This window comes from Carettochelys insculpta, chromosome 5 (assembly GCF_033958435.1).
Source record: "Carettochelys insculpta isolate YL-2023 chromosome 5, ASM3395843v1, whole genome shotgun sequence".
In the NCBI taxonomy this organism is placed as follows: domain Eukaryota; kingdom Metazoa; phylum Chordata; order Testudines; family Carettochelyidae; genus Carettochelys; species Carettochelys insculpta.
This window is the reverse complement of record NC_134141.1, coordinates 112,329,225-112,353,588: the sequence shown is the minus strand read 5'-3', so window position 1 is coordinate 112,353,588 and position 24,364 is coordinate 112,329,225. Positions and strand designations below refer to the sequence as shown.

At 40.7% G+C, this 24,364-nt stretch overlaps 1 protein-coding gene across 1 annotated transcript in view; it reads left to right on the top strand.

The window, feature by feature from the left end:
• Positions 1 to 24,364, top strand: part of DCC (DCC netrin 1 receptor) — a 588,079-nt gene that overhangs the window by 219,244 nt on the left and 344,471 nt on the right. The window contains 1 exon segment of the mRNA XM_074995966.1: positions 3,227 to 3,347. Coding sequence (XP_074852067.1) covers positions 3,227 to 3,347 — 121 coding nt within the window.

Genomic DNA, 24,364 nt, shown 5'->3' with positions numbered 1-24,364 from the left:
AAGCACAGAGCATCAAGCATAGCATCACGTCTCCTTTTCAGTTTATTTATTTGATTGGTTGGCTGACTGGTTGGTTATTTATTTATTTATCATTGCCAATTATTAATGCTTTCACCATCACATATGATGCTTTACCACACACAAAAACTGATGAATCCATGGTCCAGAGAAATTACACTTTCAGATGTAAGTTAGTATGGGATGACAACCGAAGGGAAGGAACTAAATTGGATGAAGAATACATAACTGGTCAATCATCCACTACACTTTTCATTAACTACACAGATTCTTAGTTTTTCTTTTAAAAATGAATATATTTATATTTGAAGGTAACAGATCAATGGTTACAATGGAGACTGGCAGTACTTCTCACATTGGCATGAGCAAAGATGGAAATGTCTTTTTAGTTAGGGAAAAGAAATGGCAACACTGGAGATAGACTAGGACAAAGGAGGGAAGGGCTTAGTATTCTAAATCCTCTGTTCTAGGATACACTACTATTGTACACATTTTTGTTTGTTCATAAACAAGAGAAGTAGAGATTTTTAAAGGGAGCTAACAAACGTCATCTTGACTTCTCAGAACTGTGCAAATCTTGCAGCTTCAGCATTTTCTTTCCCTGTGTAATTTCCTTTAAAATCAAAGGAGTTACAAATGGAATGGATATTTCTGCCAGAGGTATGATTTTAAGCTGGAATCCCCTCTTTGCATTGCTTTCAAATCAGTTTTCAAACATATTCTGAGAACTTGATCTTTCAGTGATGATCCATCAACTTCTTCCAATGGAAGCATTTGCACCACAGTTACACATTTTTTCACCATCACACATAATTGGTAGCGTGCTACCATGTGACATTCCCATCTTTTATTACACAAATGGCATTTTATATGATGCACTGAAAGTTAAACATCAATGGTGCAATTTTCAAAAGCTTTGGCCTAACTAATCTCATGAAAGTCAAGGCAACTTTTGTAACTGATTTCAATGGAAGCAGAGTTGGACTCTTGCAGGGTGCTTCAGCAAATCCCATCCTTAATACATCTCTCAGTTTTGCAGAATGATAAAAATATCCACAGGTCATGAGATAATATTTTTCTTTTTGTTGGCTTTGGTATAAGAAGGTTGGCATTTGTCTCATTCATATAGATCAGAATGCAGCATTTAGTGCCCATTTCCTAGTGAATGCACATTCTAATCAGAAAAATGGGCTAGTAGTAGTAGTAGTAGTAGTCTTAATAAGCCTCTTCTGCCCCTCCATCTTGGCGCATAGGCCATTGACAACCATTTGCCAGTGTCCCCTGTACTGTGCAGTCTTTTCCGGTTCTGACCAGGTGTATGCTGTCTTTTTAGCATCTACCTTCAGGTCTCTACACCAGGTGTTTCTTGGATGCTCTCTTTTTCTCTTTTCTTGTGGGTTACAACTTAAGGCTTGCCTTGTAATGTTGATGGTTGGTTCTATAAGGGTATGTCCATCCATCACCATCTTCTCTTCCTGATTTCTTCTTCAATAGGAAGTTGGTGAGTTAGTTGCCACAGGTCTTGGTTTTTAATAGGGGATGGCCTTTAGATCTGGAAAATTTTACAGAAGTGGTTACTGATACACGTCTCGATTTTTTTGGACAGTCCTCTTTGTTATTCTCCAGGTTTCTGCTACATACACTAGGACTGATTTGACATTGGAACGGAATAACCTGATCTCAGAGTGAGTTCTGATCTTCTTAGAATTCCAGATATTTTTCATGAAAAGAAAAGCTGTTCTTGCTTTCCCAATCCCAGCTGTCACATTAACATCGGTGTCCCCCTGCTTTATCAATGACACTGACCAGGAATGTGAAGTTCTCAACTTCTTCCAGCACCCTGCCACCAAGTATGACTAGCTCTGTGCTACTGATGTTGATTTTCAGGATCTTAATTTTTTCCCTTGTGGATGTTCAAGCCTTTGACAGCATGCACAGGGAAACCCTTTGGCAACTGCTCCAGTATTATGACACACCAACCAATTTAGTTAGCCTCATTAACAACTGTTATGAAGGAAAGATATACAAAGTTTACTATGGAGGGGGCAGTTTACAAGCAGCTTTGAAATGAAGACCAAAGTCTGACAAAGCTGATTGTTATTGCCATCCCACTTTCTCCTGGTGATAAACTGGGTCATGAAGATGACAACACCAGAGGAAAGAAATGGGATCCAGTGGACACTGTGGACCAAGCTGGATGATCTGGACTTCACTGATGATCTGGCAATTCTGTCCCACAGCCACCAACAGATGCAAGGGAAGACATCAGACCTTGTTGACATCTCAGCTACAGTTATGTTCAACATCCACAAGGAAAATGGACTACATTCAAGTAAATTAAACAGATTCTAATAAATATAGACTGTATTTCACCATAATTTTTGTTGTGGAGAGGATGTATCCATGTATAATGAATCACACATTCATGCTATTTTATGCAACATCACTATTTGTTATGAGTAGGATCAGACAGTATTAATTTTATTTGCCAAGGAATGGAAAGTTTCTTTATTATTATTGTAATGGGAGAGGAAATTTCCTTTCAATTTTTATTTCCCATTTTCAGCAAAGTAATTGCTCTTGCAGTATTTTCTTATGCAAAGAATTATCCTTTAGCAGCCAACATTTACCACATCACTTACATCTGCTTGTGCTAGCAGCTAAAACTGAAATCCTTCCCATTAGGAGCAAACGTTGAATGACACTTCTCTTGCTGCAGGTCTTTGGGTATCATATATTGCTGTTGAATCTGACCTTTAGAATACTGTTCATATCATGGGTACAAAAAGTTGGAAGTTCTTTCACATCTCTCCTGCTGCAAACAGCCTATGCAAAGCTCTAGGCATCATTTAAGTCCCACTCTATATTTTAATATGGGGTTTTTGTGTGTCATATGGGCTGTTGGGCTGGCCCTCCTCTGTACCAGTATGAATTTCACCCTTACAGCACAGGCACCATGCTTGTAACAGAGTGGTGCAAAGAGAAGAAAAGGAATCAGATAATTCCTGATGAATGTGTCATTTATTACAATCCACTGGAGACAAAGACAATATGAGTGGAGGCTGAAATTTCCTTAATTCCTTAATGCTCTCTGCTCTTGTTTCACAAACAAAATATTATTGAAGCTCCTTAATAAGTGACATTCAATTTGACAATTTTGTCCAATTATTCCTCCTCCTCCCCACTCCCTCCTTCTTTGTCTCTCTAGGGTGGCAGCAACTTGCGGATACTGGGCCTCGTAAAGTCAGATGAAGGCTTTTACCAGTGTGTAGCTGAAAATGACGCTGGGAATGCACAGATGAGTGCACAGCTAATCATCCCTGAGCTGGGTAAGATACAAAGGACACAGAGAATCATACCAGTAATTAAAGCAATTAGCATAAATCCTAGTTTGGCATCTACTATTCCCTTCTCCTACCCCTGTACACACACACCTTTATTCTCAGTCATGTTAAAATATTTGCTGCATGTCTTCTTAGTTTAAATTCTAAGGCTTATGTTCCTTCTTAGCATTAGGGAAGATGCAGGTCTATCGTGGTGTAACTTTGAGACTCTGTAACTGAGACTATTACAGATGCCGGTTGCCCCCCAGAAGTGACACCAGAGGTCAGAAACTCTGCATGAAAAATCAAAGATGGTGTCTTCCCTTTCAACTGCTGGGTTCATCCTGCTGACATATGAGAAGAGGCTGGGGATTATGAAGGGCTGTGCGGGAAGGGCAGGAGGTAAAAGCCCATATGCAATGGAGAATAAAATACTGTAAAGGCTCTACAGGGAACCCTCAGAATATTTGTCATAGGGGAAGAGGTGGGTAAAATGTAGCTCTGTGATGGCAGGGGTAGTAAAGAGTCCTGACTGAAAGGCTGGTGTCTCTTATACAACAAGGGAGCAAAAGTGTGGTTTTGGTGGCACTGAAACGGATAGTTTCATGGGTGTTATATAGGGTCCTTTCTTATGCCAAAACTGGAGGGGTTTGTTTCTTTATGGGACATTAAACTATAAACACATAAAATTGTTTATTAATTTTAAACTAAATCAGGCAAATACATATAAATGCCTTTAACATGCTTTCTGCATTCTATGTGATAACAGTTGACTTGATTCATGTTGTATTTGTTAATTAAGCTATAAGCCAGAGAAAAATTAAAAAAAAAGAATATTCAGAAAGGTAGGCTACATTTACACTTGAAGCTAGGGGTGTGATTCCCAGTCCACACAGAAGTACTTACATTAGCTCGCATTGAGTTAGTGTGCTAAAATAATTGCATAGCTGCAGGAGTAGAAGCAGTCATGAGCAGTGTCATGGACTAGAGGCACCCAGTATAAACCCACCAGAATGCTCATGAGAACATAGTAGGGGTGACTGCCTAGGCTGACACGGCTATGCTACCCTTTTTAGCATGATGGATTCATGAGAGCTAGCACAGTTATGCTTTCATGAGCCTGGAAGAATCACAATCCTAATTTGTAGAGTAGATGCAGCCATACTTCCTTTACACTCTGGCATGGACTGGGAAAAGCAGAAAGTTGGTAGTTCACAATTGTTGATGGGCTTTAAAACTGCGAGGGATCATTCTGAGCATTTTGTTTGGCCTGGTTCCTAACACATGCTATAGAATTTGCTTTGAAAAGTGCACACACAGAATCTTTTTAAAATCATAATGTCTAATTTAACCTCTGCCATCATTTGAAAAAACGGTGTTCTCTAGCAATTAGCCATTAACTCTTCAGTAAACTGTCTGCCCACTATAGTGTGTTAGAAGGGGTTGCCTGGCTCTGGGGGCGGGGAAGGCAACTGAGTTATATATATTGGGTATGCTGTGAAATTATGAGTGCTGAAATGTGGCACGAGCACTGTGTTAGACCAATAATGTGGAACGCTGTAGTAAAACTATAACACGAAAGGGGCCATTGATTGCCAGAAAGGCTTTGATATTGCAGGCCTGTGTCCTGGGGGCAGTAGTATGCCAGGTAGTTGCACTGTGATGCAAATGCAAGTGGCAGCTCCATCAGGGCACAACAAAGATTAACAGCTCAGTGCAGTGCTCTTCACCAAGTAGTTGTGAGTCTCAAGTCCCTGGCATAGTAAGTCCTTATGAACAACTATGCCTGATAAGCAGAAAAGGGAACAGGGGCAATGTTCCTTCTTTATGTTTTTCCTGAATACAGAGTGAATGATTGACTGCCTGAGCTCAAATTTTATGCCTCTTAACAGTTTGTCTCACACCCATCCATCTCCCTCTCCTTTGCTAACCAATCCCTCCTTCATCCACTCATTGTTTTTCTGATCTCCATATCTGGAACACAATGCCAATAGCATCTAGGGAGGCCACAGACCCCTTCCCAGCCCACATCCCCTGGCTCTTGCACTAAGCCCCTAGTGGTACACTAGGCCTGCTAGCAGGGGATCCATGTAAGCAATGGTATTGCTTAATGGGAACCCAGACAGAGACATGATTTTCATCCTTATTGTATTAATAGTATGCTTCACTGTGCAGCTCTCCTTTTCGGTCTTACACATGGCTGTTAATAGTCTGGATGGGTGCACAGCACAATCAAGTTATGCTTGTGCTCTCTGTATGGCCCCTCACTTTCTATTGTGCCTTTATGAACTTGGCGCACTGTATCTGCATGGTATTTCTCTCCCTCTGTGTAATGACACCATGGCTAGAAAAGCTGTTACCTTTCCTTTGGGAGAAACATGACTAGAAAAAAGGTGTTTAAAGAAAAGACCTTGGCACAGTAACTATTCATAGCAAACACCACTGATGTTTCACATAGGCAGCTAGGATCAGAGCAATATAATGACTAAAAGAGCAATAAGAACAACTTCATCCCTATTATAACTCATACTGGAGGGGAAATGCAGCTTTTATGGGGCAAAGAAGTTGTTTTATTTGAAACCAAATCTTGCATTTTACTCAGACTCCTGGAATATAATTGGACAGGTGGAACCCCAGAGAAATGAGGCCATCCTCCACTGTAATGGAGTTTAATTTCTCAATTGGACCAGTGTAAAGGAAAAGGGATAATGCATTACTTTTTCCACCTAGATGTTCAAATGCTGTCAGTAAATTCTCTCTTTTGGTCAGTGTTTATTATGCTTGGCATTGGTTTAGAATGAAAGTAAAAGAAAATGGAAGACGAAATCCTAAAGAGCTACAGGATACCATTGTACCTGTCTCCATTTCCCTTTATAAATGATGGATTACTTTTTCCTGGCTTTTTAATCAGATCCTCAAACAATGCCACTCCAATTCCTCTGAGATGTTGAGAAGGCCAGCATGCACAGATGGCAGAAAAGCCAGCTATAAATACAAATTAAATGCTGGGGCCAACCAGGGTGGGAAGTACATAGCCTTCTCTGTTTAAATTTAGTCAATGTACAGTCACCATATATTTCACACTCAGTGTGTGTTCTGCATTGCACAGCTGTTCAGTTTTGGCCTGTCCACGGGCCTCAGACTGAGGGTTACCCCTAGCAACCATGAAAATCTGCTTTTTGCTAGGGCATAGACTTGTTAAATCCACTATTCTCTATTGGCGAGTACTTATGAGAGCCTCATGAAGTTTCAATGTAGTCTTTTATAAATAGTTACTGTCCCCTTTTTTGTAGCCATCAGTTTTGTGGGACTAGAGTCCAAGACATATAGAAGAACTAACAGAGGTTTCTTTCTCTGATGAACCAGGTCAGGCTTATCAAAATACTCTCTAGATAAATTAGTAATCTTTTTATTTTCCAAAATAACCTTATTCAGGAAATAAATACAGAACTATTTATCCTCTGTGAGATTCATAGAACAATGATATTTGCATTTTAGATAATTGCAAATATTATTGGCCCGTCTATGAACTTAAAATTAGCATGTCATCTATTCAACAGCTGATGAATAGTTTATTGAAGATATGCATTATAGCATCAGGTGTAGAGGTAAATCAGAAGATCTTAAATTTCTTTTCTATCTCTAGTTACAGTGATCCTGCTCCGATTCCAAATCTTGTTGTCATTACCTGAATGTGCATCTTTTCACATGATTCTGACTTGACTAAACAGCAGGAACACTTAGTTTCCCAGAGTAATATCATCAATATCAGCTATACAATCAATATGACATCTGATTCAGGCCCATCAATTATGTTCAGTGCCAGTACTGTGGTGTGGTGAGTTGACTAAGCAATCAAAATGAGTAATGCAAGCTAAATGGGTGGTGGGTTTACACAGATGATAACCTGAACTTCTAGAATTGCAAATGGACTTAGAAAAAGTTTAATGCTATTTAAATATATATTGGTTGAACTTTGGGGAGCAAGTAAGTCTCATGGGAAAATTAGCTGAGATTCTAGCTTTTAGCTCCGATTATAGTCATAGATGCAATGTATTGAACGTTAAATTATAAACTTGTATGAGATAGAAATACACTATAGACATAGTCTTATAATGCATGAATTACTTAATAAGTTAAAATCTGTTTGAGGCTAAAGGATACAGTGGAAAAAGATGCATTTTGGATTAGGTTTCTTTTTTGATTTCACATTAACAACTATTATTCTTTTCATCTTCTTTGACCTATGTATTTGGGGGATTGCTCTTCGTTCCACAATGAAGTCTGCAATATTTGTCCTGTTATAAACTCCCCTTTGCATGTCTTAAAAAAAATCAATAAAAAGCTCTTTGTTTCCAAAGCCTTTAACTCCACCATTTTCTGCAGTTCAGCTCCCCTGGGTTTTTCAGCTTCCTCCTACACTCCAAGGCTACCCTGTTTTGTTCCTGCTCCCTATCAAAATGGCCATCCCTGTGAAACTTCTGAAGTCTGTAGGATCTTCTGCACGCCTTGGGAGGTTTTCTAAAGTAACCCCCACTGCAGCATACACTTTATAAAGAGAACAGTATGATTAACAGAAAGGTTCTTGACAGTGAGTTATTTATTTGCAGAACTTTAAAAATCACCATTTGTGAATCTAAAATTTGAAACAGAATTGACCTGTGTCTGAGCTGAAATTGAAACTTTCTATCTACACAAAGAACTTCCAAATCATTATTTTTAATGATAGCTATACTTTTACTCAAATTTATCCTTCCAAACACTTGGGGGAGGGGGAGGGAGGTAGCTGGAGAGTATTATTTTCTCCATAGTGTACAAGGGCAGATAAAGAAACTAGCAAATGTAATCCTGAAATAATCAACTCCCATAAATGGATAATTGTCAGCTGTGTTTCTTTAATAGATTCCTTGCTAGCCAACTCTTTAGCTTAAGGATATGCATTTTTTTCACAGATGTGCGAGAATATAATTTATCATTGGGAGCTCCAGGCAGTGTAAGAAGTAGCTAACTTGAAAAAAAAAGATCAAGGGAATCATCCGTTATATAAAATAACTAGACAACAGTAAAGTAAATGAACTATTTGTTATGTTAGACAAAGAGGGTGTACTGTACCAGAAATATTTTAATAATCAGTTATTGTCTGTCAGTCCACTCAACGGAAAAGAAAAAGGCAGAGTACAGTAGGTATAACTATAAACTTTCAGGTTACAGAGTATGGAGCACTGAGGAATACAAAGAAAGCTTTTGGCCGGGTTCACTTCCTGACTAATAAATTGTATATGTTGTTCTGTGCCTTATGAATACCCTGAAATAGATACTGTAAGTGAAAATGGGAAAGAGATTTTGGCAAGTTAAAACCTAAAGAAGGTCTGATTCCAGATGATTGGTACCTGACCACTGCGAATGTCATAAAATGGGTACACATATGTTACTTTACATGGCACTGTATCTTTATGGGTGTCCTGAAAAGGGTATTGGATTAATAACAGTGTTTTCAAGACACAATTGTATAGGTTCTGTTCTAAGTTGGCTCCAATTTATGCATATGCTTTTTTTAACATCTTTTCCTTTGCAGATGAACATTTCCTCATCTACTCAGACTTCCATATGACAGATAATAGCTTTAACATTCACGAGCACAAGATCTATGCAAGAATCCTGCATCTTGTTTTCATAATAAGGCTCAGATAAAGGCATCAAAAATTGCTTTCTTTTGCTAGAGGAGCTTTGGTTGAATTAAACCTTTCACAGTAATCTCTCTGTCCCTGATGTCATACAACAATTATTTGTATTAGCATTTAGTTGTAGGGGCAAAACCTCTGTCATCATTCTGTTAAATTCAGTTGTGCTTGGACTTTTCATGTATTCATGGAAATGAAGTACACACGTATTGTCAGCCTCTAATTGACCTTTATTCATTTTTGGTCACTTTTATACCTGGTGGAGATCTTTTTGTTGAATATTTATCAGTAGAGCTTATGGCTCTGTAGCAATAGTTCTCACCTCAAACTCACCTCACTCTGTAGTTATAACTCTCACCTCACTTGCTTTACCATGGATTCTATTGAAGCCAAAAAACCATGATACCAAGGCTGCAAAGAAGCCCTAGGCAAACATACACTTTCCTTGGTCTTGTTCAGAAGGAAGTGGAGAGGAAACCTGTTCCACTTTCATCCCATGGCGGCAGCTAGGTGTTGTGACCTGGTGCATGGGGTTGCAACACCTCTCATGGCAGGTTTGGCCACTCCTTTGTCATGGAAAGGGGCATTGGGACCAACCCCTGTGACCTTGTGATCCAAATCACAAGAGCGGCACATCCAGTCCAAATGTGAGTGAGTGTGTTGTGATCCTGTGTGCCAGGTTTCAATGTAATTCATTTGAATCATGATGGAGGGCATCCATGACAAACCTAAGTGGTAATTCAGCCCTACATGTCATGTCCTAACGTCTGGAGTGAAAATTGGGGAAGAGTTCTCCTAAGTTGCCTTGCAGACTGTGAAAGGATGTATTTTATCTCTGCACTTTCTCCTTGTATGCCAAATATAAACATTTGGAAGAGCAGCATGGGTGTTTGTTGCGATCGCCACTGGTTACTTCTGGAAGGTGGGAACTAGGGCTATCTCTCTCAATGCATGTGATAATTCATGACAGATGTGCTAAGAATTTGCTATGTCATCATAAAGCTAGTAATCCTGCCTCTATCAGGAAAGCCAAAAAAAATAAAATAAAAAAATAACACCCTCACAACATAAAGCAAATAGCCAATCGTATGATACCATACATGGGATAAGGAAGGGCTTCTTGCCCCATCATGAGAACTGAATATCTTTAGTTTAGTAGGCATAGATAATGTGCTGTTCAAATTTAAAATACCACGTGAGCAGCAATAAGAATAATGACATAAATTTTGTTCATGCATTTTACAGTGGCCTTCACTGTAATATCATGACTATGAATTTAAAGCAACCATGCAAAAATGAAAATTAGCTGGATGTTCTTTGGTTTACAACACTTCTGCTCAAGTTACCCTGTGATAGAGTGAGAGCACCCTAAAATAACTGTGGCTAAAAGCCCGATAGAAGAAGTGAGCCTGGCTGAAGCATGCCAACTTCAGGATGTACCAGGCCATCCCAAGTTACAATTTCCAGAGGCCATTTTCAAAAGAGTCTTAGTGAGAACAGAAGTCCAATGATGAGGACAGTGCCACTCCTTGCTGTGACATAGATTTCCTTTATTACCATGGATAAATTACTATGCTATGCCTCCATTTCCCATCTGTACAATGGCAATATTAGCACATCCTTCCATTCGATGGGTTTAAACATTGTGAGGTGCTTAGATATAACAGAAATGGGCCCTTAAAAATACAGGCTGAACCTCTCCCTTCGGGCACCCTTCAGCCCTAACCTATGCCAAATGAGCCATTTTGTCAGATCACAGTAGGCCAATATTGTCTAACAGCATTACCACTACTCCCACTGCTTACTGGGCTCTTAGAAGACATTTAGGGGTAAATTACAACTGAATTACAGCACAGAAAACTGAGAGACAGGACTGCGGCTGTAAATGACCTTTATGGGTCAGTGGGACATTTGTCCACACTGATGATAAATTGTTGTCCAGCTAATTAACATCATGCTGGATTATGGATGTTTCTGAACTAGAGTGCCCAGCTATAGAGGTTCAACCTGTATATATTCAGGAACCTAAGTCACATCTGAAAGTGGGCCTGAGGGTAACTTTTTCAAAAGGTACTTAAGTCACTTAGTAATCTCAGCCTCATTTAAAGTTGATAGGACTGAGGCTCTTCATTCACTTAGGACAACTTTTGAAAATGGAAATTTAGACGCTAACACAGATGAAAATACTAAGGTCCAATAACAATAAAAATAAAATATAATTTTACAACCTTTACTTTAACAATGTGTGTGGTTTTGTTAGGGGAGAGATGTCTACTGCCTATAGCTTAGCAAGAACAGTATTATTTATTAAATTATATGCAATTAGTTTAATTTAAAATTATTATAAAAACATAATGCTTTCTATTAAATTGATAGTTCTTTTTTAAACCCAGCCACAGAATCCATTTTTAGATAAATAATACATCATCATAAATAATAGTCATGGGAAACCTAAGAGGTATTTCACTACCCATTTTCTCAAGTGTTGCTAATTGCAATATCCTTTACTGTGTATTGACATTACATAGTAACTTCAGAAGCATCATATGATGGAATTAATAATTGCACAATTAGTCCTAACACTTCAAGATCTGTTAGAATTTAATTTGTTATGGTAATAGCACTGAATTGGCTATCTAAGAATATGGAAAATACTGTGCTTCCTAGTCTCCTATTACTTACTTGCAGACAATTAAGTGTAATTATTATAATTTAATATGGGAACTCTTGCTATAAACTCAGGGCCCTGTTGTTTTTTTATTTTCATTTAATTTAACCTTGAAAGAGAAGAAATGTGTGTTGGTGTTAACAAGCATTATGTGGACGACCAGATTTTTATACTCCTGGAATCCTCATTTCACATGGAGGAATTTTTGTGTGCAAAGCAAATGTTTCCCTGAACTGTTCCTCTAATAGTTGCTCATTTAGGTTTGGCACAAACTCTGCATTTTATGTCCTCACTTACAGTAATATAACATATTACATAGTGATCTAACACTGTAGAAAAATCCCACAAGTTGCTGAGTCAAGTTTTAGCTAAGCCTTAATAGTTTATAATGTCAGTTAAGTTTTGGGAGTTCAAATTGTTTATGTTTACTGCTACCTGCCTCTAACAGTTATCCATCTGTTTCCACTCATCTCTGAATGCAGCAATTCTCAAAAGTAATCTGCAATGAGAAGGTTGATGGGCTTGTTTTATCTTCTCATCCTGTGAACTGCAGACTTCTGATTGCATGGATGAAATAATATGTATAAAAAAATATTACACAGTAAATTTTTTAGTTTTACATTGAATTACAGGTGAAAAACAAAGGTAATCATTATACATGTGATATACATTTACTCGTAACGAAAGGAATTGATGTATGCAGGGAAGGTGTTGTAATAGTTATTGCATCTTTTGTTCAAGTATCAAATAATTAAGTACTTAAAGGAAGGCCAGATGTATCAGTGTAGTTTGAATATAAACAGAAAATTTAGTTTCTTCAGGGTATTTGGTGCTGAAAGAAAAAGGACAAGAAGAGAAGAAATAAAACAACCTGATATAGCAAATGACTGTACACATCCCTGCTGAAATTCTTTTGACTTTCTGAGAGATTCCAGTATATGCTTCAGCAAAATCATCATGTAGATTGTTGTTACCCTGCTAACCTGTTTTGAAAAGAGGAAGTGACACAACTGGGTCCCAATTTTTGAGCCAGGGTGCATATGTTAGGGTATTCAAACTGGAACCAAGACCCATAAAATAGGTGTGTTGGTACAGACAGTAATTGTTAACTTGGCACCCCAATTTACATACTGAAGTTTGAAAACTGGGCTGCTTTGGAGAGGTGAGAGATTAAAGAAATCACAAGAGCAGGATAGACATCTTTCCATCAGGGATGGTCTCACTGTGAGAGCAAGGGACAGGACCAGCCTCAATGACCTCTTGGGGTCCCTTTCAGTTCTAGTGTTTTATGATTCTGTGACAATCACAGTCCTTGAGGAAATTTAATATTTTACCTGTCCTGCACAAAGTTCCCTGATCAATAGGGTAGATTGGGATACCCATGTCTAACATTACACTTTGAAACCTATTTTGTGTGCCTTTGTGCCAGCCTGAGTCCTCAAATATGGACCTGAGCTCCCCAACATTTGTATCCAGGCTGGAAAATAATCATGGCTACCAATTAAAATGTGAAATCTCAGTGATAATCTTGGGAAGGAATATAGTGTTTGGTTAAACAAAAAGTACTATGCAGTTATAGCAATCTACTACCAAGTAGAGTGTTTTATTTTGAAGGCAATTATAGTTTAAATATTATATATGGAGGCTAGGTTTCATAAGCAATGTCTATAAATTAATTTGGAAAATTAAATGGGCAGGGATATCTAGATAGAAAAATCTTGATATACTGTTACATATAAACCATGTTGCTAATAGCGGACAACTCTGAGCTCTAAACTGCTTGCAAGTACATAGCAAATTTACCTTTCAGAGCTTTATCCAGATCATTTTTACTCTCTCCTGGTGAAGTAATTTAATCAGCCTGGAGTTAAGATTAAAATATTCCATCACTTACTTCAGTGAAAGAAATCTACTGCAGTTTTCTCAGAACAAATGCTAATAGTTGAAAGCTTTGCTATTTTAAGGTAAAGTTATACTTTACAAAAACAAATTAATATATTTGAAAGTGTGCAAAGACTAAACACTTTTAATTTTGCTTTTGCAATCCCATAGTGAAAGTAATGTTTTTGAAACCACCAATGAGTAAATTTTTGTAGTGGATCGATGTTTTCTCAGAGTTTCTGGTTTCTGTTAGGTTATGTCTACACTAGAGCAATTTATTGACAAAAATTTCTGCCAGAAGGTATCTCCCAACAAAACTTCTGTCAACAGGTTGCTGCCAGACTGCAAAGCAGATTGAAAGAGTGGTCCACTCTGTTGACAGAGAATGACCGAATTGCCTGGCCACTGTATTGACAAAAGGACCAACTGGAAACACAGCAGAGCAGAGCTGACCGGTGTCCTGGAAGCCCTGTCTGTCAACAAAAGGCCCCTTGGAACATCCTGGCTGGCTTTCTGTCAACAGATCTCTGTTGACAGAAGCATTCTGTCTCATGGTTGAGTGGCAGAACTCTGTTGATGGAAGTGCCACGCTCTGTTGATTTACTCTCGACAGAATGCCTTGGGAATGGGGACATTCCCCAGGTTTTCTTTACAAAATTCCAGATTTGTTGACAAAATTCTCTAGTGTAGACATAGCCTTAGCATGCCATTTGTGACAGGTGGTTGTGTTGTAGCCAAGTTGGTCCCAGATATTAAAGAGACAAAGGGAATGAGGTAATGTATTTTATTCATCCACCTTGTGTCTGACATTATTACGCAATTAAAGAGGCTTTTTTTTCAGGCATGAAGTGTACATTTTTTCTTCTAAAATGGAAATCTTAATGTGAAATTCCTAGACTGTTTTTTTCATAGTTAGTGTTCTACCGTCAGTTTATTTGCTGAAGTGATAGATTATTCCTTAACTCCAGGGGTATTTCCTTAGGCTTAGAAGTATGGTTAAAGAATTACCCAAAGATGGACTCCATTTCTTTCCAGCAGGCCCACTGACTGGGTGCGGATAAAGAGAGCAGTTGCCCCCAGGCCTGGCTTTCAAAGTAGACCAGAGCTCCAGCTGCTTCCTCCTTTCCATGGCAGCAGCTGGGGCTCCAAGAGTCTTTGAATTGCCGCAGCAGCACAGCTCTAGCTGCGTGTGGCTTGGAGGGAACCGGGGCGGGGAGTGGGGTGGGGGGGGCAATACCATGGTGCTGCAAGCTGAATAATATAGGCCCCACCTCCTCTGCCATTAGCCCTGCCCCTTCTGGGGAGCAGAGCCAGGATCCCCTCCCACCTTGCCCCATGGCCCACAGCACCTCTCATTCGTGCTGCTTTTCAGAGCATTTCCCCCCTCCACAAGTGGCTCTTCTCTTGTGCTCTCAGAACATGTTTTAGCTGAATCTACACATGCCTCTTCTTCTGGAAGGGGCATGGTAATGAGCAGCTTGAAAGATGCTAATGAGGCATGGATGTAAATTTACTGCTTCTCATTAGCATATGGCCACATGATTCAGAGTCCAGAAGAACCTCTTCCGGACTCCAAAATAGATGTGTAGATGGGTGGCCTGTGGGGAGCTTCCAGAAGGAAACCCTCCTTCCAGAAGCCCCCTCTTCCTCAAAATTTTGCAAAATACTTCTCTTCTTCTAAGCTAGATCCATGTGCTCAGCACAGCATTTTGCATGAGCTATGTGTACTGGGGCCTGACTTTACATGTCATGTGTCAGCTCAAGGAAATCTAAACCAAGAGTTAACCCTTTACTTTCTCCTAAACATACTAGTTTCTAATGGAGGCTTAGAGAGAGCTACAGGACTAAGCCCCATTGTTATAAGATCACAATATTCACTGTAAGCTTTCTGAGAATTGGATGTTTTTATAACTAGTGAGCCAGCCTGTCATCTTCACAACAGGGAACGAAGGATTTAAAGCTGGAAGCCTTTCCTTTGAGTTGCCGTTTGTTCAAAAGCAAGAAAGGCTTAGACATATCTGCACGTGTTTTGTTTGTGAGGAAACAGCAAGCTGATCATTAGGCATTTTTTGTCAGTAATGTTCTTTGGCTGGCTTTGCTCCCTGATGCTAAAGGATTTGGAGAAAGAGAGCATGCAGCCACGCAAGTAGTACATTTAGATGTTGCTTGATCATGAGCTGGGGGTGCATTTGTTCACAGCGTATGACCAGCTGGACATGAGCTGCATCCTATCAGGTATAAAATGAAATAAAATATTATTGATTGGTACAGCTGTTTATAAGAAACCATCTAGCTTCAGAAGTTTTAATTAATCTTTGAGGTGTAAATGCTTAAAGTACTCAGGGCCATTATCCTTGGGCTAGCTTCATACCTTGCCGGGGGCAGCTCTATTGGTATGTTAATTTAAGGTAGATTCAGTGGGAGCCATGCCATGGAGATGGAGAGAAAGGGTGTGTGGAAAATCTGTGAAGTAACTCTGCAACCAGGACTAGAAGAGCTATTAACAAGCTATTAAAGGAAATAGAGAGCTTCTGCAAATTAGCCTATCTGTCCATTAGGGAAACCGATCCTGTGACTATGATATGAGACCAGGGACCAGGGTCCAAAATTTTCCCATGTGGGTATTTGAGAGAATTCTAGAGGTCTGTAGTGTCCTCCTGCTTCTCATTGGCCTGCATGTATACTGGTGAGAGTATATTTGTCAGCCCTGCTGCAATAATCATCTTGGCTGAGAATGGCACAGATGCCAGTGAAGGCAAGCAGATCTTGTGAAAGCAGGGAAAGCAGATCCCCATGTGTGAAATAAAAGCTCCAACTAGCTGCTTAACTAGGTTAGAACACATAATAAAATTTCATTTAAACAGAGCTATGAACAAACAGACTTTTCATCCTGATCCAAATAAAGTCTCTACATGCTGCATAAAATCAAATGCATCTGCATGCTGGCTGTTAGGTAACGTACATAATATCAATATATTTCTAGTCATTATGATATATGTCTGCCTCAGAATCATTAACTTGATTTCAACTTCGCAATGCCCATTGGAGATAAGGAGGATTATGATCTCCATTCTGCAGAATGGGAACTAACAGTGTTGATTGAATTTACATGCAGAGTGTTAGGAGGCAGGGTTTTGGTGACCATGCTTGGTAGTACCACCTAGCGATGATACCGTGGGCCATGTTGTCCAGTGGTGAGACTAAATATCCACCTCACCTAACTGGTAGAGTCAGTGGCTGGGTCAGGTAGGGTCCATATAAATGGATTAATAAGGGAAGCCCATCACAGATCAGTAATACAGGCTGAACCTCTGTAATCTGGCAACCTCACAGCCTGACCAGTGCCAAATGAGAGAGTTTGCCGTACCACAGGAGATCAGTACTGTCTAGCACCATTACAAATGCTTCCACTACTTACTGAGCTCTTAGAAGAGATTTAATGACAGCTAAGTAACAGCACAGAACAATGAGAGCCAAGACTGATGGCTGGAAATAAACTTTGTGGGATGATGGGAAATTTGGCCACACCCATGGTAAATGCCCCTCCAACTAACTAAAATCATGCCAGCTTACGGATGTTGCCAGTCAAAGGAGTTCGGGAATAGAGAGGTTCAGCCTGTATTTACGCGGCAGATTTCTTCACGGTTCCAACTCCTATTCAGAGAGTAAGTCAAAGAACAGAGCTTCCTCTCCTTGGCATAATAAGGCCTATTGTGGGAGCCCTCTGATGGGGCATTATTACTAAAATATAATTGAAAACAGGCCCACTGACAGGGGAGAGGCAGGAAAGGCAGAAGCTGCCTTGGGGCTCAGCATTTCAAAGAGTCCAGGAGCTCCAGCTACCACCACTGCTAAAGTAGCAGCAGCTGCCAGAGCTCTGGGCCACTTTGAAGCACCACAGCAGTGCTGCTCCAGCACTCAACATGGCTGTGAGGGAGGGCACAGAGACAGGCCCCCTTCCCACCTTGCCCCTATTGATGGCAAAGTTCTGCCTTGCAAAATGAACATGCTTCCTCTTCTTCCAGAATGGCTTGATGGGCTTGAAAAGCCTTTTTATCTTCCACAGACATAACCAATGCCCACGAGCCCCATATATAGGGTGTAAAAATTGCAGAGTGTTTGCTCTTTGAAGACCGAGGACTGTACTGCATAAGTGATGTGCTTTGTCGTAACAGGTCAAGCTGGGAAGTATTAGCATAAAATAGCCACAAGATGCATCAGCCAGTGGACTGTTATATATTGATTTGATTAGCACTTAAAGCTCCAAAGATAGAAGGTTGTCAGAGATTTTCCTTTTCACTCTGTGTGTGCGTGTGTGTGTGTGTGTGTGTGCGCGCGCGCATGTGCACATCTGCCTGTCTCCTTTTATGTGCAAAGGATCTTTGGTCAGTGTAAATCTGAGAGCCGAGAAAAGGATTAAAAGAGGAAGGGTAAGCTTTGGCTCTCTGCCACATAGAAATAAAATCTACTTAATTCACCCTGACTATCCATGTTATAGTGTTAAATATAGACTAAATAGTTTAATATGGATTTATGTAATGAGCTCACAAATTGATTTTGCAGTGCAAGCTGAGTTTAGAAACAGGAAAAAAAATCTCTTTGTAAGATCAAAACAGTGGTCTTATATTCTGACATTTCTCAGCATATTCTTATTTGTAAATGATGATGTTTTCTTTGTTTCTAATGTGGACTGTGGACCATGACCAGCCTGTCTCGCCATATATTGACTTATTTACAGCTGCAGCATCAAGCAGTGATCAGAAAAATGCCTTGTGCAGCCTCCTAAGGGAGGAAGCGGGCACTTTTCTTGTGAGAATGCAAATATCTTCTCTTTCTGAGTGACAGATAAAACAGGCTTCCTCTATTTATTCTTTTTCTTCTCCATCCTTCCCTCCCAACTTCCTCTCCCTACCACTCAGGAATAATCTCATGCACCTTGTTTAAACATTAATTATTTAGCTTGGGTGATCCACCGATAATTTGCAGAATGAAATTCCTTGGAAGTTTGGGAGATGAATCCCTGAGAAGGTGCCGCTTTCATCCAGCCCCTTCCTCTCTCTAGCTCTCTGGCCTCACTTAGATGTAATTGTAATTGGTGTCTAGGCTGGGATGACTGTGTCAGCCTATCATTTCAGGGTTTAGAGCTGTACATTGGATAGCCAGATTTGTAATTATAATGCACTTTATTCCTATTTATATTCAGCAACATTCTCGCCTTTCAATTCCTTCCCCTGGAAGTGGAAGATTGCTAATAGGGAATGCAGATTTGCAGCAGTAAAAGCTACTCTTTGCACAGAATACACTACAGTTCTGCAAGGTGTAAAAGGCCAAAGTGACCAGCTATCAAGGGTCAGAATTTATAGTTGAGAGGTTCTCAAGCTAAACTCTGTCTTTGTCAAAATTAAACATGATGAACCCTTCAATTATATTAACTGGAATTTTAGTGAAAGGTTCAGATAAGGGTCATTAATTATGTGAGCTACAGCCGTGCCCTGGCCACATACTATATGAAATATTTGTAAAAAGTGCTTTAGCTATCACAGTTTTAGCCTAAGGACCTGCTTCTGTTTGCAATTGCACTGATGCACATCCATCAGTATTAACAAACTTACATCACTGTACCTGAGATCAGAATCTGTCATTGTTTACTTTGACCATTCATGTAAATATGAAAGTGAATTCTTATAAGGGTCCTAGTACTTAATTCTGCAGAAGGACTCCCCTTGACTTAATTCACTATATACAAGTGTATATATAAATACACTATATACAACTATATACAAGTGCATCTGATGAAGTGAATCTGTGCTCACGAAAGCTCATGCTCAAAACTTTTCTGTTGTTCTATAAGGTGCCACAGGATGCTTCGTTGCTGTTACAGATCCAGACTAACACGGCTACCCCTTCAGTACTATATACAAGCCGTGGCTCTAAAATTGGGCACTCATTCATCCCTGGAACGGGGAGGGGTGTCTCCCATATTTGGGGTGTCGGAAGTCCATAACCTCTGCCTCAAGTTCCATTTCTACTTGGCCTTTGCCCCATTTGCCACTCATGTCTCATCACACCTCCTAAGGTGGCTGCTTGCTCTCTCTACTCCCTCGCCTGAGGACCCCTGACCATCACCTGCACATCTCTGCCTTCTCAGAAGCTAAAGAGGTGCAACTGGCAGATGGGGTGAGGGTGAGCAGGGCACTGCAAGGGAAGCAGTGGAAAAGAGTGAGTTACAAAAAAACAAACAAAAGAAAACCAAACACCATAAATGAACCAGAACCAGATAACCTGCTCTCAGTGAGTAGTACAGGTTCACAGAATCACAGAATCATAATGCTGGAAGGGACCTCAGAAGGTCATCTAGTCCACCCCCTGCTTCAAGCAGGACCAACCCCCACTAAGTCATCCCAGCCAGGACTTTGTCATGCTGAGACTTAAAAGCCTTGAGGGATGGAGAATCCACCATCTCTCTAGGCAACACATTCCAATGCTTCACCTCCCTCCTGGAGAAGTAGTTTTTCGTAATATCTAACCTACACCTCTCCGTTTTCAACTTCAGACCATTACTCCTTGTTCTGCCATCTGACACCACTGAGAACAGTTTCTCACCCTCCTCTTTAGAGCTCACCTTCAGTAAGTTGAAGGCTGCTATTAAATCACCCCTAAGTCTTCTCCTCTGTAAATTAAACAAGCTCAAATCCCTCAGCCTATCCTCATAGGTCTTGTGCTCCAGACCCTTAATCATTTTTGTTGCCCTCTGCTGAACCTGCTCCAGCAAATCCACATCCTTTTTATACTGGGGGGGCCCAAAACTGGACACAATATTCCAGATGCAACGAAGGGTCCTGTGGCACCTTATGGACTAACAGAAAAGTTTAGAGCATGAGCTTTCGTGACCAGCATCTGAAGAAGTGAGTTAACTCACAAAAGCTCATGCTTAAACTTTTCTGTTAGTCTATAAGGTGCCACAGGACCCTTCGTTGCTACAGATCCAGACTAACACGGCTACCCCTCTGACACAATATTCCAGATGTGGCCTCACCAGTGCCGAATAAAGAGGAATAATTACTTCTCTAGATCTGCTCGAAATGTTCCTCCTAATGCACCCTAGTATGATGTTAGCCTTCTTGGCTACAAGGGCACACTGTTTACTCATATCCAGCCTTTCATCCACCATAACCCCTAGGTCACTTTCCATCATACTGCTGCTGAGCCAGTCATTCCCCAGCTTATACTAATGCTTGGGATTCTTTCGCCCCAGGTGCAGGACTCTACACTTCTCTTTGTTGAACCACATCAGATTTCTTTTGGCCCAGTCCTCCAATTTGTCCAGGTCACTCTGGATTCTCTCTCTACCCTCCAGTGTATCTACCTCTCCCCTCATTTTGTGTCATCCGCAGACTTGCTGAGGGTGCAAGCCAGTCCTTCATCCAGATCATTAATAAAGATGTTGAATAACACCGGCCCCAGAACCGAACCTTGCGGAACTCTGCTTGAAACCGACCACCATCCAGATATTGAGCCATTCACCATTACCTGTTGGGCCTCACCATCAAGCTAGCTCTCTATCCATCTTATAGTCCAGGGATCCAATCCATATTTCTTTAACTTGTGGACAAGAATGTTGTGGAAGACTGTATCAAAAGCTTTGCTGAAGTCAAGGTTTATCACATCCACTGACTTCCCCATGTCCACAGAGCCTGTTACCTCATCATAGAAACTAATCAGATTGGTCAGGCAGGACTTGTCCCTGGTGAATCCTTGTTGGGTACTTTTGATCACTTTCCCCACTTCCAAGTGCTCCAAAATGGATTCCTTGAGGATTCCCTCTATTATTTTCCCAGGGATTGAAGTAAGGCTTATGGGTCTATAGGTCCCTGGATTGTCCTTCTTTCCTTTTTTAAAGATGGGCACTATGTTTGCCTTTTTCCAGTCATCTGGTATCTCTCCCAATCTCCAAGAGTCTTCAAAGATAATGGCCAAAGGTTCATCAATGACCTCTGTCATTTCCCTCAATACCCTTGGGTGCATTAAATCCAGACCCATGGATTTGTGTACATCTAGTTTTTCTAGATAGCTCAGAACTTGTTCCTTCCCCACAGATGGCTGCCCTCCACCTTCCCATACTGCATTGTCTAGGACCATCATGTGGAAGTTGACTTTGTCCATGAAGACTGAGGCAAAAAAAGCAATGAGTACTTCAGCTTTTCCTGCATCATCTGTCACTAGGTTACCTCCCTCATCCAGTAATGGCCCCACACCTTCTCTGATAACCCATTTATTGTTAACATGCCTGTAGAAACCCTTCTTGGTACTCTTCACATCCCTTGCTAGCTGCAGTTCCAATTGTGCTTTCATTCTCCTGATTACTGCCTGGCATTCTCCAGCCGTATGTTTATACTGCTTCTTAGTCAGCTGTCCACGTTTCCATTTCTTGTATGCATCCTTTTTGAGTTTAAGCTGACTAAGGATTTCCCCGTTAAGCCGAGCTAGTTGTCTACCATGTTTGCATTTCTTACTATGCAGCAGGATGGTTTGTTCCTATGCCTTCAGTAAGACTGCTTTAAAATACTGCCAGTTCCATTGAACTCTTTTCCCCTACATCGTCATTTCCCAAGGGACCTGCTTATCTGCTCTCTCAGTGAGTCGAAGTCTGCTCTTCTGAAATCAAGGGTCTGTATGTTACTGCTCACCTTTCTTCCTTTTGTCCAGATCATGAAGTCTATGCTCTCATGGTCACTGCAGCGCAGATTTCCTTCCACTTCTATTTCTCCCACTACTTCTTCCCTGTTTGTGAGCAGCAGGTCAAGCTGTGCACGGCTCCTGGTCAGTTCCTTCAGCACTTGTACCAAGAAGTTATCCCCAACATTCTCCAAAAACTTCCTGGATTGTCTGTGTGCTGATGTATTGGTCTCCCAACAAATGTCCGCATGGTTAAAGTCTCCCATGAAAACCAGGGCTTGTGATTTGGAAGCTTGACTTAGCCTCATCTATCTCATGTCCCTGATCTGGCGGTCCATAGTGGACACCGACTACAACATCACCTTTGTTACTTCTGCCTCTAAGCTTAACCCAAAGACACTCAACTGGATTTTCTCCTCCCTCATACAGGAGCTCTGAGTAATCATACTGCTCCCTCAAATAGAGCCCAACTACTCCTCCTTTTCTCCCCTGTCTGTCCTTCCTAAACAGTTATGCGAATCGTCCTACCAAGTCTCCATTATTCTAACCAGCTCATACTTCTTTGAGTGTGCCAGGGCCTCTAATTCTTCCTGTTTGTTCCCTAGGCTTCTGGCATTAATGTACAAGCAACTTAGAGAAGGGTCTGATTGGCCCACTTTGTGCTCTTCACCCATAAAACCCACTTGATTGTTCCCTCCTCCTTCCCCACTTACCTCAGGGCTTGTGTCAACTTCCCCCCGATGAACCTAGTTTAAAGCCCTGCTCACTAGGTTTGCAAGCCTGCCCACAAAGATGCTTTTTCCTCTCTTTGTGAGGTGGATCTCATCTCTTCCCAGCAATCCCCATTCACGAAAGAGAATCCCATGGTCAAAGAAACCAAATCCTTCCCTGCTACACCACCTACGCAACCACACATTTACCTCTGTGATTCGACGATCCCTACGTGGACCCCTTCCTTCCACGGGAAGGATAGACAAGAACACCACTTGTGCACCTCTCCAGTCCGGACCTCTTTCGTGCGGCAAGTTCTGTAATTGGCATGATTTTAGTTAGACTAATGACCACTTATCATGGGTGTCACTAAGTTTCCCATGGTCCTTCAAGGTTTGTTTCCAGCCACCACTCCTGGATCTTAGTGTTTTGTGCTGGTAGTCGGAATTTGCCCCCTAAATGTTTTCTAAGAGCCCAGTAAACAATGGAAGTGTTAGTAACATGCTAGCAAATCTTGACTTGCCATTGTCTGGCAAATTCTCTTGTACAGCACCGGTCAGGTCCCAAGGGTACGTGGTAAGAGAGGTTCAACCGGTACTCTACTATGTGAGAGGCTGTGGTAATGAGAAGGCTACTCATGAAGCAGTGTTATTCAGAATGAGTTAAATGACCAGAGTTCCACTTTATGTAATGAAAAAAGAGAATCTGATACTTTGGTAACATTCTTATAGGAATCTTGATTGGCCTAACCACTAAACTGGCCAAATCTGAAAAACAGCAATTGAGCTGATTTGTAATAATAAAATTGAGCTGATTTCTAATAACAAAGCTCAAATAATAACAGAGAGGAAGCCGTGCTAGTCTATACACTATCAAAACAAAAAGCAGTCAAGTAGCACTTTAAAGACTTGCAAAATAGTTTGAGGTGAGCTTTCGTGGGAGTGGGTCTGTCCCACGAAAGCTCACCTAATAAACTATTTTGCTAGTCTTTAAAGTGCTACTTGAGTGCTTTTTGTTTTGAAAGCTCAAATAAAAGCTGTATAGATGTGGTCATTCTTTACAATGATTTGCTAAGAACTGGATTTCACTCTAACATTGTGTCCAAAGCAAATTTTATTCACTTTAGTTGCCTGATACACTTCCCATTGAAATCAGGAGGACTTTTTCCATTGACTTCAGAGGCAGGGGGCATGGGCCATTTTTTCAGTGTCCCAGAGTATTGACACCTGTGCCCACTCACTTTTTCATGCACATTTGGGCCAAGCTGAAAAAATAGATGTGGAAGAGAAAGAGGTAGTAAAAGAGGTGGCTAGTGAAGGGAGAAAGAATACTGCACTCTTTCCTGTACACCACCTCTTTTCTTGAACAGTTTTATCTCAGTACCGCTCTATGTGTCTCTTAGGTTA